Source organism: Histomonas meleagridis (genome assembly GCF_020186115.1).
Source record: "Histomonas meleagridis strain 2922-C6/04-10x chromosome Unknown contig_15, whole genome shotgun sequence".
NCBI classification, from domain to species: Eukaryota; Parabasalia; order Tritrichomonadida; family Dientamoebidae; genus Histomonas; species Histomonas meleagridis.
The window spans coordinates 57,212-74,547 of record NW_027150778.1 but is presented as its reverse complement, the minus strand read 5'-3'; the positions used below and the strand labels follow the sequence as shown (position 1 = coordinate 74,547).

General features: G+C 28.7%; 2 protein-coding genes across 2 annotated transcripts; one reads left to right on the top strand and one right to left on the bottom strand.

Moving 5' to 3' along the window:
• Positions 1-289: 289 nt before the first annotated feature.
• GO595_001740 (multiple epidermal growth factor-like domains protein 8) lies at positions 290-2,830 on the top strand (the record flags this gene model as incomplete). Its single annotated transcript, XM_067914572.1, has 2 exons — positions 290-1,113; positions 1,207-2,830. The coding sequence occupies 2 exons, from the start codon at positions 290-292 to the stop codon at positions 2,828-2,830; spliced, it is 2,448 nt and encodes an 815-aa protein (XP_067777989.1).
• Positions 2,831-15,816: 12,986 nt separating this feature from the next.
• GO595_001739 (uncharacterized protein) lies at positions 15,817-16,767 on the bottom strand (the record flags this gene model as incomplete). The annotated part of the gene is made up of 1 exon (XM_067914571.1): positions 15,817-16,767. The coding sequence occupies one exon, from the start codon at positions 16,765-16,767 to the stop codon at positions 15,817-15,819; it is 951 nt and encodes a 316-aa protein (XP_067777988.1).
• Between the last annotated feature and the right edge of the window lie 569 nt (positions 16,768-17,336).

Below are 17,336 nucleotides of genomic sequence, written 5' to 3'. Positions count from 1 at the left end.
GTGAAAAAATCAAAATTATTAAAAGAAAGTACAAAAAAAGCAATTTATGGTCCTCTCCTTTTAAATACAGATTTTGTAGATTATTCGCCACAGTATTTCAATCTAAAATAAATTATATATATAATTTAAAATAATTTTTTTCTTTGATCTGTAGGGATAAACGATAGAAAAATTCAATCACTTTTGTGCAAAAAGGTGTTATCGTTCCATTGAAAAAATGTTAAAAAAAACAATAAGAAGACGTTAAGACCTGTTTAATTGGAGGAAACCAAAAATGGCAAATACACCCATGAACCTTTTAGAAAGTATAAGCGATGATAACTTTGGTGTGGATGACTCAGAAAGCTATTCAGACAAGGAAAGTGGTGAAAGTGAGAAAAGTGATTCGTCAGATGATATTCTTGACCAAATCAACAAAATGCAACAAGAAAAAAAACAGCACTCAATAGAACCAACAAATCCAGAAAGTATACCAGAAATAGTTCCAACAATTATTGCTCCAGAAATAGTTCCAACAAAACCAATTGAAGTTGAAAAGCCAACTGAAACTCATGAAGAACCAACTGAAACTCCTGAACCAATTCAACCAGAAGCCCCCCAAAGCCAAGAAACTTCAAACATAGAAGCCACTGAAACAACTACAAATGAAGATACAGAAGAACAAAAAAATAATTTTACAGAAGAAGAAGAACACCAAGAAGAAGATAATGAAGCAGAACCCGAATTCTCCTACAGCAAGTTTCTTCTTAGTGGTATTCTCATGATTTCTCCAGATATTAATACTTCAGATTATTTCGATGATGAAAATAGTATGCCTCCAATTTTTAATCAAGCTTCGCCAACAAAGAAAAAGAGTATATTCGAACTCGAAGATTTCGAGGACTCCATCCTACTGCCTCCAAAAGAAGAAGAACCTGAAGAAGACACCAAAAAAGAAATTTTACCAAAGAAATTTCCGAACACACTTAGTGAATTTTCAGCTTTTGTTTGCTGTGGGAAAACTCCAATTTTCCTATTTGATTATGGGAAATGTTTAACAGCTTTCTTTGCACATGATTTACATTCTAAATATAAAACATTTGATTTCGATGATTCTCCACCTTCAAGAAAAAAGTATTCCATATTTTCTTTAACAGATACAAAAGTGGGTATTCTTGGAGGAAGTGGAACTAAGAATGGAATAGATTTATGGGTTCTTTCACATAGTCCAATTCCAAAATGGGAAAATATTAAACTTTTAGGATCTCCATTTCCAACATTAAAAGAACATGCAACAGCTTGTCTTGAAAAAAACAACATCTTTTATCTGTATACATTCGGTGGATTCAAGTTCAATTCATATATGAAAGATTTACTTATCATATTCTATTCAAAAGGATTTTGTACATATCGTGAATTTACACCAAACAGCTCAAGTCCTGTGCCAAGGATGAAACACACCTTAACTACATGTGGTGATAAAATTTATTTGTTTGGTGGAATTTCAGAAACATCTACATTACTTAATGATTTTTGGGTTCTTGATACATCAGTCAATGGACTTTTAAATCCTATTTGGAAATTAGTACCAGGAGAATGTCCTCCGCCACGTCATTCGCACGCTGCTTATTGCTTGAAGAACAAGCTTTACATCGTTGGCGGTTATGACCAAAACAACGAAAAATTGAATGACATTTGGCGGTTTGACGGTGAAAAGTGGACACTTTTTGCCGCCTTCGATAGCAACAAAAATGTTTTCCCATCTTATCTTGGATTAATATCTTTTGAACCCAAATATGAAATTGTACCTCGCTTGCCTGCAAGCCGTGCATTCTCGTCCAAATTTATCAAGTTCCAAAATGATAATGTCAAACATCTCAAAAAAGCTGGCTTTTATTCACGCCAAATTCGGTACGAACAAGAAGCGCAGCAAAAGATTCGCCATGTTCTAGATCGCTTAAAGAACGGGAAATCACCACAAGCCTTAATGAAGGAAATCACATCAATTTTTAATGAAACCATTGAGATGACCAAAGTACAAAAGATGGTTTTTGACGAAGCTAATCGCATCTTACAGCAATTTGGTTCCAAACTATCCGACCGTGGTCGTATATATTATAATTATTATAATCTTAATCACCAACTTCATCATAAACAGAAAGTTTTTAAGCACAATGCTGATCGAGAATCTGATGAACAGAACGAAGATCTTCAACTTGCCAAAAAATATTCGAAAGAATTATTAAGTTTACAAATCCAACGGCCACCATCAGCGTTACCTAAGAACTTTACCGAGGACATCACAGTCATGTTAAAAGACTTCAACAAAGACGAATCACATCAAACATTATTTTCACATTTTTATTATGTTAATCAGCAACTTCAATATGAGAGCAACAAAAAAGAAATACAAAAACTTAAGGAACGGATCCAACATTACCATAACAAGTTAAATAACCAAAGCAAAGATTTTTCACAGTATATGAAATTGTTAACTGATCTCCAAAGTGACATCGAAACGACAAAGAAGAAGACCGAAGAATGGCGGAAAATGGACAAAGAGATTGAACTTGAATTCGAAACATTAAATGCGTTAAGAGAATATAATGAAAATCCAAACGAATTCAAGAAAATGTATGAAGAACTCGAAAAGGAAAACAAAAACATTAAAGACCAAATAAAAGTAGAAATAGAAACAATCGCAAATAAAAAAGAAGACTTAGAAACATTGAAGAAATTAATAGAAACAATTAGAACGTCGTTCGTAGGGAAGTCTGAAGAAGAAGTGAAAAAGGTTCTGCAGGAATTGGTGCCGAAGTTAAACGACACGTCAAACAAAATATTCAAATAAAAATTTGCGTAATTTGAGTAAAATAAAATTATTTTCGTTATTTGATTTTTGTTTGCTGATCAGAACGATTTAAAGTTTTGGTTTAATAATAAAATTGTTTTACATGCTATATATCGTAAACGGTAATGTCTATGTGTTAAGCAACAAAAAATTGCAATAATAATATTGTGATTGAAAATTAATTTTAAAGATAAAAAGCATTGAAATGAAATTAATAGACACTCTTCATTATATTTTTCATTTTGGCAAAAATCGAACAAAATGGGAAAGGTGTTGCAAACGTTCTGATTAATATCACTTAGTAGCAAAGTTAATGTGCTCCTGTGGGCAGCGATCTGCCCAAGATGAAAAACACTACTTTTTATAATAAAAATCAAAAGAATCATGATAATGGAATAAATTCACTCATAAAAATAATATATTTCTGAAAAAAATGCAATTATTGTAAATTTTGATAGAAATATAAAACAAAATGAACTTAATGTTATTCCATCAGCAACTACAATTTAGAAGCACAGGGAGATTTTTTTTTTTTTGAAGTAACAATTCAGTTAAATCAATAAAAACAAATTATCAATTTTGTATACTTTATTTACATAATTTGAATTATTATTTGGTCGTAATTTCCAAAAAATGTCAACACAAAAATTTGCGCAATTATTGTAACGGTTTCGATCGTTATATATTGAAAAAGCTGGGCAGGCCCGTTGACCGTAAGAAAATTGATGCCATTCGCATTCAATTGAATGAGACAACAAAGTCATTTTTCACAGAAGATATTTCAATGGTTTATGACGGGTTGTTTTTATTTTGGTGATGAGCAGCAATGAACATATTTCAACACTGTTTTCATGTGTTGAGATATTGTCTAATAATCAGGGCGCTAATGAAATGTTTCAAGAGGCCAATAATTGGATTTGTACATGGATTCAATCAGATTATTTATTTAATGATTTTCACGCAGTTTTCGAAATATTTTCATCAAATCCTCATGACCAAAACACCCAGAAAGTACTTTTTGTAACTCTTAAGGCAATTCAAGAAAGTATCAGAATGAGGTTTGGATCTATTAGCCAAGAAATAATCGTAGATATTTTAAACTTAACATGGCGGCTTTCTCTTGATCCAAATTTAATGAGTATATCTCGTGAGTTTTCTTTTTTAATTATTTGTGACATATTTAGTTTATCACAAAAAATTGAACCAGCAATTATAGAAAGCATACCAAATGATTACAAAATGCATTTTTTTGCCCTTCTTTTTGAAGTTGGGCACGAAGAATACTTAAAACGTTATCCAATTAATAATTCGATTCAATCACAACTTTTATTATTTGGAATAGAACTTCTTTCTAATTCTCCCATGTCACTTGAATGGCTTCGTATAGCTTCTTCTTTACTTCCAGATATGGATGGCGATGTATTTTTAAACCATTTTTCCAAATTAATTCCAAAATTATATGAATCTATAGGCGATATTAACATGATGAAACTTACTGCTGATATTATAGCGACCATTTATTCATATTCCTATACCATTTATCAATCAGATTTTCTTTTTAACTTAATTCAATTTACAATTTCATTTTCTACCCAACTTAAACAATTAATAGCAAACAACCATGAAGCTGCCATTTTCTTATATAGTATTTGGGAAGGTTTTTTCCAATTAGATTGTGATGAAATAGCTAATTCACCTGCATTTTACAAATTATTTGTAAGTGTTCTCCGCGAAATTTTCACTGTTTGTTCAGTGATTCCACCAGACTTTGAAATGTGGGATGAATTTTGTATGATGATTATATCCTTCTTTCAAACCTTTGGAAACACTCATCCAGTTTTCTATTATTTGATGGATCTTTTTAACTTGTTTACGAGTATCGTCAATACTGGGGTACCCCCGAATTCGTTAAAGAAATCGTTATCAGAACTTCACTTTTTATCGCAACCACTTTTATGTAATTTCTTAGAAGAAGTTCAACCTAAAACACCAGGGACATTACTTATTGCAGCTTTTAATGCTGAATATTTGCCTCATCAACTTTTACAAAAATTTTTGGAATTAATTTTTACAAATAATTTCCCATTACCACATGTTTCAATTTTCTTACGAAAAACATTTCGTATTATTAATGGATTTCCTTATAATTATGTCCAAATAATACGAGCAACATTGAAAGAAATTCCAAAATATCAATCGAAAACTTTATATTTAATTTTCAAAGAAAAACACGGTTTTATCTCCAGCGATATTTCAGAAGCTTTGTTTGATTTTTTGGGGGTACCTCAAATTCACCGATACGCAAACGCACGTTTATATAATTCCATCCATTTTATATTCTTTTACTAATAATACATATGAAAAGACATATGAAATCTGTATGTCAATTGGGTCATATATCTTACAACATTCACATGTAATTTTTTCACAAGAGATTAATCAAATTCCACAATATGTCAATTATTTATATCAACTTATTATTAAGATACCACGAAAATCCGAAGCTAATAAGCAATCGATCTTGATACCATTTTATCATTCATTATTTATAAATCTTTTACAATTATTAAAACAAATTTATTTATTACCTGATGAATCAACGCAAGAAAACTTTTGTCGATTGTTTATGTATATCATTGACGAACAACTCATTGAAGATGCGACATATTTTGTCGAATGGCTTGAATCCATTTCACAAATGAATATTCTCACTTCGTTACATTTCAAATTACTAACAAAGATACCATTTATGTTGTGTAATAACATGATCAATTTCATTCGATCTGTTAATGAAAATGTTGATCCGGAGATATTAAATGGTATTTCATATTTCATGGAATATGTTGCGACGAATCATTTTGATATCTTTCCTAATATTTTCTCGCAACAATTAATTTTGTTTATAATCATTCATTCGTATTCTATTAGAGACATATTTAATACATTAAAAAATATAATCGAATCAAATCAAATTAATATCGATTTTGCATTGGTGTTATTAAAGACTTTGTTATCGAAATGTGAAAATAGCGACTCACTATACCCAAATCAATTGGCCGTTTTGGTCAATAAAATGGCACCAAAAATTCCGTCCAATTTATACTTCGGCGCTTTCGCTGAAGTGTTCAGCAACTGCAGAAATGAACAAATCGTCTTCAATTATGCGAACGCATTGGTAAACAAGGAATTGGGGCAACAGTTCGTGGCAGAGGCAACAGTGGCGTTCTTCGATTACGTACGATTCAACGCAAGAAGAGAAAATATATAATTTGTGTTATTAAATGTTCTTATCATGAAATTTATAATTTTTTTGAGATGGGTTAAAAGTGTCAATTGGCTTAACAAACAAAAAGTTTCAAAAACGATCGTTTCTCCCAGAAAGCACAGCCGATAAAAAAATATTTCTGTATCTGTTCGTACAAATTTACCATTAAATATTTTACAGAGTCTGCCAAAAATCATTTCTTTGAAATTTTCCCGAACGATCATTTTTAACATAAAATATCTATCATCCTCTATCGTGAATAACGTATTTTTTCCCGGGGCAGTTTAAAGGTCTAAACTGACGTTCAAAAATAGTTCTATTGAAACAAACTTTTTGAGCGCTCTTAATTCAAAAATCCGTTCCTTTGATGCGAAACGATATCATTTTCTTTCTTTCATTTTTTTGTCTTCTTCCACAATTTAAATAAGGGAACTTTCTGTCACTTTTCATAAAAATCATTACATTTCAGCTTTGTGAACATCTTCCGATTGCAAAAACAACAAAACGCGTTTCAGTAAAAGTTATACAAATGAACTGACTAAAAGAAGAAGCGGTTGAAGCTCTCTGTATCGTTTTTGACTGATTTATTAGCAAGTTTCTCAAGTTTTCGCACGAATGTGTAATTTCTTCTTGATTTTCCCCATATGTTTGTTTTGCTTATTACAAACCTCACCAAAAAATTCAGGTTCAAAGATTTTTAGTAATCAATTATCTATTTCTCAAACTCTCAAGCATTCCCCTTGCCTTACTTTAGAATCCAAAGGGACTACATACTTCTCATTCTCACTCCATAACAAAAAGAGTGTATCCATTAAAAACACAAATTTTATTATTTTAAAAGATAATGAATGGAATCCATTTAATACCAGTACAAGCAGATATCAGTGTCATTCCCCTTTGTTAGAATTACCGATTTCATCTGTTAAACATTATTTTAAATTCTTTTCTTTAGTGTTTAATCATTTTTCATTAAAAGCACACTTATCAATGCCAATGAATAATAACTTCATAAAGAAAATGTTCAAATTCAATGAAAATGTTCAAGCTCTAATGCACTGCTTTTTTATTTTGGGATTTTCTTTATGTTATGAAATTAAATTTTTAGTTAATAAATTGAAAACAAGCAAAAAGAAAAAACATAAAAATGTTTTAATTTTTGTTGTATTTTTCATAAATTCTTTTCAATTATTTTGTGTTGATAACCTAACATTAATAATAACAAACTCAAGTGATTTTAATGAAACTGTTCAATATCAAAACATCACGAAATTTATATATATTAGTGAAGGAATTTATTCAATTCCAAGTAGTTCATTTTCAGAATGGCATTCAGTTGTTTCAGTAAATTTTGGTAATTCTATATCAGATATTGGAAGTTCAGTGTTTTCGTCATGTTTTAATTTAGAAACGATTATAATTGGAGGAAATGTTACAACAATTGGCGGTAGTTCATTTTCAATGTGTTCATCAATCAAAAACATTACAATTCCAAATTCAGTTACAACAATTGGAAATTCAGCATTTGTATCATGTTCTAATTTAAGGATATTAACACTTGGATATGGAATCAGAGAAATTGGAAGTTCAGCATTTGGGCATTGTTATCAACTTCAATGCATTTATTATTATGGAGACATCGAACCAAATATTGATGAAAATGCATTTTATAATGTTTTTACAAGTGTTATCACATATCCAACATATATAGGAAGTAAATTTGGAAATTTAGATGTTGCCAAAGAAAACGCAGAAGGAACCTGCAATCCAATTCCAACACATTCATTTTCAGCATCACATACATTTAGTAATACATATTCTCAGTCAAATACATTCAGCCAAAGTAATACATATTCTCAGTAAAATACATTCAGCCAAAGTAATACATATTCTCAGTCAAATACATTTAGCCAAAGTAATACATATTCTCAGTCAAATACATTCACTGAATCGTTTCAAAGCGATTTAACATTTTCATTTTCATATACATTAACACTTACGCTCACAATTGCATATTCATTTACTTATTATGAGACGCAAACAAGTTCGCTTTCATTATCAATATTTAATTCAACATTTTCTTATGTCGAAACTGAATTTCTTTATTATGATTACACAGTTATTATGTATTCGACACATTTTAATTATTTTTCAAATTTCATTACAATGCTTCGCACCAACATTTTACATACAAATGGACTTACAACTAATGCATTGATTGGAATTGTTTGCGGATCAATTGCATTAGTGTTAATAATTGTTGGAATTGTTATATTCTTAATCAAAAGTAATAACAAAAAAGGAAAATCGACATCAGCATTACAATTTAAGGATTCGACTACATCAAGTTTAAACCAAATTGAAGATGTAAATACTTTAGTTGAAGATATTGTTAAAGAAGATGAAGACAATTGGCTATGATTTAATGTAAAATAAAAATATATTTTTAATTGATATATTTTTAATTTAAATAAATATTATGAAGTGATTCGCAATGAGAAATATTAATCGATTTTCACTTTGCTATAATTAACAATGAAAACATCGAAAATGTTGAATATTGTTTTGATGAAACTTTCTAAAGATCAAATAGAATAAGACATTATTTATTTACAAATGATTTATAGTTTACAATAGAAATTTTTCGTAAAGTATCAAATGTTAAATGTAAATGATATAAATCATTAAGTTGCTTTACAAAACATTAATGGAAAATTAAATTATTTAAATGAAAAACATTCATATCGCAAAACATTATATATAAAGATAATTACAATATTAATATAGAAGTAATAAGATATGAAGTTTGTGATATAACTTTATTTACAATTTATTAACATACAATGATATGTTTTCCTTACAGTCTATCACTTAATTATACAAAATATCTCTTTTCTATTTTAGGATGTGTTTAGTTTATTCACAAAATTTAAAGTTACATAATTAGGATAAAACGCATTTCTCTCAAAAATCATGAAATTTAATACTATAAAAAGTGCCAACAATAACAAAGACATATCATTTTAATCTGCAAACTCAGCTCTAACACATTCATTTCTTTTTATTATTTAAAAGTGCTTTTGCAAGCATTTTAATGTATTATCTATTGTGGGTGTCTTTAAATATTGAAACAAACAAATTTTAGGTTTAATTGAAAAACTTCAAAAAAGAAACAAATTTTTTTACATGTTAACCGTGTGATTTTTAACTTTTGTATTGGCCGATGTGTATTTGGTAAAGGCCTTCAACTATATTAGGTCATAAACCATGAAAATTCTTCAATTGCTGTTCATTTCGGCCTTAACAAAGCATTTTACAACCGACATAATACCAGGTATACCATTTTTTACAACCACAAAAATATCAAATATGAAAAAGAACTTAAGCAAAGAAGGGCACTCTCATACACACAATGTAGAAGTTCCAGTCTTTGGAATTACGTATGCAAATTTTGATATATTTAACAATAATTCTGCTTTCTTTAAAACAAGCATATTTTTAAATTTCTTGACTGACAGTAAGTGTACATCAGAAATACTTCAATTCTTTTATGACAAAATAAAGTTCCTAGCATCATATTTTACAATTTCACAAAATAAATTCTTTACAACCATTATGATTATTGAAAACAATATATCAACACAAGCTTTAAAGATGCATTATGGGGATATATCTTTAATCCAGTATGAATTTCTTTGTTTTGCATTGATGCCAAACGATAAGCAAGTCCGACCATTTAAATTCAATGCTTATGTTCGTTTAACCGCTATATTTTCAATGATGATTGTGGTGGTTTATATCAATTTTTTTCAGAGAAAACCACTGTTTCTACAGAAATTTTATTTGACCAACTACAAATTGAAAACAAGCAAAAAGAAAAAACATAAAAATGTTTTAATTTTTGTTGTATTTTTCATAAATTCTTTTCAATTATTTTGTGTTGATAACCTAACATTAATAATAACAAACTCAAGTGATTTTAATGAAACTGTTCAATATCAAAACATCACGAAATTTATATATATTAGTGAAGGAATTTATTCAATTCCAAGTAGTTCATTTTCAGAATGGCATTCAGTTGTTTCAGTAAATTTTGGTAATTCTATATCAGATATTGGAAGTTCAGTGTTTTCGTCATGTTTTAATTTAGAAACGATTATAATTGGAGGAAATGTTACAAACAATTGGCGGTAGTTCATTTTCAATGTGTTCATCAATCAAAAACATTACAATTCCAAATTCAGTTACAACAATTGGAAATTCAGCATTTGTATCATGTTCTAATTTAAGGATATTAACACTTGGATATGGAATCAGAGAAATTGGAAGTTCAGCATTTGGGCATTGTTATCAACTTCAATGCATTTATTATTATGGAGACATCGAACCAAATATTGATGAAAATGCATTTTATAATGTTTTTACAAGTGTTATCACATATCCAACATATATAGGAAGTAAATTTGGAAATTTAGATGTTGCCAAAGAAAACGCAGAAGGAACCTGCAATCCAATTCCAACACATTCATTTAGTCAATCAAATACATTTACAAGATCAAATTCATATGCACATTCAGATTCAATATCAATCTCAGCATTATATTCATTTAGTCAATCGAATACATTTTCTATTTCGAATACATTTACTGGATCATTTCAAAGTGATATTTCATTATCATTATCATTTTCATATACATTAACAATTACATTATCAATCACACATTCATTAACTATTTATGAAACAAAAACGAAAACATTTTCATTATATATAAATAATTCGACATTTTCATATATTGAAACAGAATTTATTTATTACAATTATACGATTGTTATATATTCGACTTATTATAATTATTATTCCAATTTCTTTACAATGTTTTATACTAATAATAATGATAATCAAAATAACGATAATAAAACAACAATTATCATCATTTCTGTTTGTGTAATTGTTATATTAATAGTCATTATCATATTATTAATTATATTATTGACACATATTCGAAATAAAAAAGAAGAAATTTATGAGAATGATAAATCAGAACAAAATGAAAACGAAACGACGAATACATTTACAACAGGAATAAGTAACATAAATATTGAAGAAGATCCATTTGCTGAAGATTTTCGAGAAGAAAAATTCATTGAACAAATATAATTTTCAATGTTAGATATTTGTAAATTTTGTAATGATAATTATAAATATTATATAGGGTGGTCCAAAAGTCTTTACATCCCACTTTTTCTCGATAACTAAAAGATATTTTAATAAAACTTTTATATTATATAATAGTCTTAAATGTGTAGAATATTTTATCTATATAAATATTTTTTCTTATGTGAATGTATAATGAGTTATGTACGTTTAAAATGTTATACGTCATTTTTTTTTAAAATGAAAACAGAAAATCGAACGGTATTTCATTATTGCTTTCTTCGTGGATTATCAGTTGAAGATACATATAATTAAATGATCATAGCTTATGACCATAAGTTTCCTCAACCCAGAACAATTAAGAAATGGTCCGAGAGATTTGAAGAGAAATCAGAAAGCATCGAAGATTTACCCCGTACGGGGAGACCCAAAAAAGAGGGGTTAGATATTAAAATTCCCGATATTCTTAACAATGAATCATTTTCTTCAGCCAGGCACATAGCAGATATATTAGACAAACCAAAAACAACAATATTACGTGTTTTACATGAACAATCAAAATTCAGAAAATTTAATTGTAAATGGATCCCTCATCAGCTAACGAATTCAAACAAACTTAGTCGAGTTGAGATGGGGAAAGAAATGTTATCAATTTTACTCGGCAACAAATATTCATGGAGCAACATATTTACTGGTGATGAATCTTGGTTCTATTGGGTATCTAATTATACCTCTCAATGGCTTCCTTTCTATTCACAACGTCCAGAAAATCCGAAACAATTAATTAATAGTCAAAAAACGATGGTCAGTATTTTTTTTCTACGGAGGGGTTTATTTTGATACAGACTTTACCTAAAAAAAAAAACTGATTCCACATTTATGAATGAGGTTGTTCTTAAAAACATTCATAAGAAGGTAAGAAAAAGGAGACCTGTAACTATTACAAAAGGCTGCATGATTCATATGGACAATGCACCATGTCATAACTCCGATAGTGTATCAAATGAAATCGAATAATATGGACTTGCACGCATGCCACACTTACCCTACTCCCCAGATATTGCTCCTTGTGACTTCTGGTTATTTGGGGATGCAAAATGATAGTTATAAGGTTACCAATTCAATGGGGAGGAGGCCTTGATTCAAAAAATCGTCGAAATTTTGAGAACGATAAAGAAGTCAACTTTACAACGAATATATCGCGAATGGTGTCTTCGTCTTGAATGGGTAATTAACAACGGAGGGGAGTACTATAAGAATATCTAAATAAAAAAAATTCTAATTATTATTTATTCAGAAAAAGGCATGTTGCACGAACTTTTGGACCACCCTATATGAATCTCATTAAATAAAATACTTTGATGATGCATAACATTAATGCATTATATCATGTTAATATTAACTTTAAAACTTTCATAATGATATTAAATGGATATGATCAAATATCTTTCATACATTCAATACGATGAATAATGAGGTATAAATATCAAAGAACATATGGCTTATTCACATTACAGATTATAACTTTCACACTAACACTTAATTAACATGGAACTCATTATCAATAAAGAAAAAATAAATAAGTGCCAATGGTAAAATAACATATTCGAATTTAAAAAGTAAAGCGAAAGTAATAAATCAATTCATAAATGATGAAGAAAATTAATGTGAAAAATTAATACTGCAAAATAAAAATGAAAATAAATATCAAAATGTTTATTTATTGTAAAACTATTTTTGAAATGAGTGTTAAGAAGCATATAACCATAACATTGGAATTTTAATTTATTTTACAAAGACGTTAAATCACCTCACATGTTTTATTTATTGACATGTGACATGAAACATTATCAAAAAAAATCAAATTAAAAATTTGTTAAAACAATAAGATGAAAATATTTAATCGAGGAGGTTTAAACTAATGTCGAAGACCAGGCGTATCATGAATTAGTGATAAAGCCAATTCTACACCAAATTATGAAGATAATGACACAGCAGTTTCACACGTAATGCTTCCCAAATATGAAGCATTTAAAGCATATCCAGTTCCGATTGAATTAGATCAATATGAAAAAGAAATGTTAGGTGAAGCGTGAGCACGTCTGACCAAGGTAAGAAAGCGAACGTCAATTAGAAGTATTACGTAATATTACATCATTAAAGAAGAAACGTGAACAAGCGGAGCAGGCATTATTATTGAAGAGAAAAATGAAGTTTGAAATTGATGTTATTAGCACGCGCAAAGCGAAGAATTCAAAATTTGATACTAAATACGACGACAAAATAGCGAAACTTCAACTAATTCGACGCATTAAGAACAAGATTCAGGAGAAGAAACAATGAAAAGAAGTTACAATTACGCAACTTAAGACAGAATTAACGAAAATGAAATTATTTGTTAATCAATGCTGAACTTATATTACCATTACCGCGAATTAATGAAGAAGAACTTAAAAACATTGGATCATTTCGACATATCCAAAATGTGATATCGAAATCATCAACATTTAAATGATAACGAAAGTAAGTTCATGAAAAAGATTATTTCGACTATATTAATATTGATCAACAAAAGGAAAACATCCGAAATATTTCATTAATAAATCACTCGAAAGATGCAATTAAACATCCGAAGAAAGAAAACAAATAAAAATTTTATTCTGAATTGGCGTTACTAAAGAATTACTTGTTGAAGCTGAAACATTAATTAAATCGAATACTGAATAATTTGCTCAAATGGAATGAAATATACGGAAATTTTCGAATGAAGAAGAAGTAACAATTATCAGCATAAGTCACATTAATATTAAAGAATTAAATCATCAAGTGGAATTACATGTTAAAGAATAAATTTCTCAACAGATTCAGAATGAGAAGAAAAGATATTAAAAATTCGACTTGAAACAATTCAACAAGAAATTCAAAAATGTGAATACGAAGCAGCCGCGCTGCACCTGAATATCGTTTTATTCTTGAAAGAAAAGGAAAAGGAATAAATAAAATAAATTTAATTTCATTAACAGTTCTTCGCTCTAAACTCATAATTTAAAAAATGTTCAGAGAAGTACTTCTCACTTTAATGATTTCTTGAAAGTTATAATTTCGATGTGTTTCTTTTCTTAATTCCTTTTACAGAAAAACAATCAGCAGCAAATCATTTAGAGAGTGTTATAATATGACATCAATTACTGTTGAAGAAGGAGTTGAAGAAATTTGTGATTATGTTTAGCAACAATGTAAATCATTCCCAAATATTTCAATTACATCGATTTCTAACACTGCATTTTCATGATGATAATGTATCATTAAATAATTCAAAATATTCTAATTATGATAATGATGGAATTCTTTATAACAAAAACATCACAGAACTTCATTAGTAACCAAATGGTGAAGAAACAATATCATTTCCAAACACTGTCACAACTATTCGATCATTATCATTTGGAGGATCTTCAATACGAAATATTACAATTGCAAATAAAATTAAAACGATTGAATCAAGAGCATAATATTTATGATCCGATTTGATTACAGATAATATTGGAGAAGGCGTTTAAACAATTGGAGAAACAGCATCTGCATCATATACTTCGTTACCAAATATTACAATTCCAGGAACAAATAAAACAATTGGATCATAAGCATTTTACACATGCTCTAATTAATATTGAAGAAGGAGTTAAATAAATTTGAATTTGCAATTTCAGGGTGTAAATAATCTCAAAAGCATTTATTATTATGGTGAAACATAACCAAATGATTTAAAATAATAATTATTTCATATAATATAATCATATGTATATAATGAGATGTTTAATTCTTGTCTATTGCAAATCATTAATTTAATAACGATAAAAAATGTTTAATAACATCAAAAACACACCATTTTAATCACCAAATTCAGCTCTATCACTTTGCATTCATTATATTATATAAAAGTGGCTTTATAACCATTTAAATCAACATCTTTTATGGGTGCCTTTAAATATTGAAACAAAATTCAGTGTTAAATTGAAAAACTTCAAGAAAACAACGAATTTTTTATTAATTAACCGTGTGATTTTTAACTTTTGTATTGGCCGATGTGTATTTAGTAAAGGTCTGTAAGTATCTTACAAGCTGAACCATGAAAATTCTTCATTTACTGTTCATTTCGAACGTAGCAAAGCAATATAGAGCCGATACGACGCCAGGAATTCCATTTTTTGCGACCACAAAAATATCAAATATGAAAAAGAACCTAAGCAAAGAAGGTCTCACTCATACACACAAAGCAAAAGATTCAATCTTTGAAGTTAATATTGAAAATTCTGATATATTTAACAATAATTCTTCTATCGTTAAAACTGGTTTATTCTTAAATTTCATGACTGACAGTAAGTTTCCATCAATAGTACTTCATGATTTTAATGATAAAATAAAATAGTGCGATAAACTATAGAATATACAATAAAGTATTGAAAACATTCGGTGGTTTTTGATCGAATCGCATTGGAAAAGAGAAACCGTCAAACCGTCATTGAATAAAAAATGCACTCGGGCAACTTTTTACTTAAGGTGCTGTGCTTATGAAGGTGGGGCTGCGCACTTTGCTAAGTATTCATCGATCTTCTTGAATGAAGCCTCTGCAGCAAGACAAGCATTTTTAATGATTTCTGATTTATCCTCCATTGGTTTTATTTGGTTATACGCAGTTAACATTTGTGTTTTCATCATTGTTAATGATGGTATCATGAACTGATTTGGCGGCATACTTGTAGTTGAATCAATTGACATTTGATATGCGTTTAAAGTTGGCACTTGCATTTGTTCCATGTTCACTATTTCCACTGTTTTACCACCCTCAGGCTCCTTCTTTAACATTTCATTCACTTCATCCACAAGTTCGATGTATTTTTGCATCTTCTTTAACTTATCAACGTCACCTTCGAACCTCTCTACATCCAATTCGAATGCCCTTAATGATTCTTTCAATGATTTCTTATTAGCTTCTATCGAATATATATCGTTACTCTCAAATGCGTCTTTCATACTGCCTAATGCCAATATCAAACTACCGCTTTTAGCTGCTAAGAAGTTTTCCATTTGTAAAATTTTTCTTTTACCTTTTGTATCAACAATCAATTTCTCTAATTCATTAATCAAATCATTAGCTCCATCATATTTAAGATCCTTTAACTTCTTAATGAATTCTTTAATTTTATTACGTTCTGTTTTATATGAACGATCATTCTTCTTCTTATAACAATCGTCAAGATCTTTTTGATGTTTTCTTATTTGTTTTTGAAGTTCTTCGAAATTATGTTTAACTTTATCGAGTTCTTTTTCAGCATTAATTTCTTGTTTTCTTTTTTCTACAATTTTCTTACAATTTTCAAACCAATCTCTACTTTCTTTTAATGCCTTCACATGATTTGGATTTTGGAAATCATCATCACCAAATAAAAGTCTTCCATATAAAACCATTGGAGTATCATCATCACAAAACATTGGTAATGTTTTTTTCATACATTCCATTACGAATTTAAAGTTTTGGTCAATAATTTTAATTAAAATTTGTACTTTCGGTTTGTAATACTGAGTGAAATCTATAAAAACTGATGGAAGTTCTTTTGCTAATTTCATTGATATTATTGATTCTTTACATAAATGAAATATTTCTATTCCTATTTTGTTATAAGGTAAAACTATATGAGTGAAATCAATAGTATTTGAAGGCTCTGGTAATTTTCTCATTAATTTATTCCAACTTTCTGATTTATCTTCATCAACTTTTGGTAAGATTTCTCTCCAAAGAAATTCCGTTTTATGTGCATATTGTTTTGCTTCATAAGGATTATGAATTGTTAAAAGTTTTTCGGATATTTTTGTAAATATATTTTCAAATCTTTTTTCGAAATCTGGTAATATATTAATCAGATCGATATATGGATCTGTATCATAATTACTTTTTATTTGTCTGAATTGCTTATATATACTTTTAAGGTTAATATCAATGTTTTCTAACTGCTTAAATAGAATTCCATTGTCTTTTGTAATGATATCAACGTCTTCTTTCCATCTTTTATAAATATCATAACGTTCCA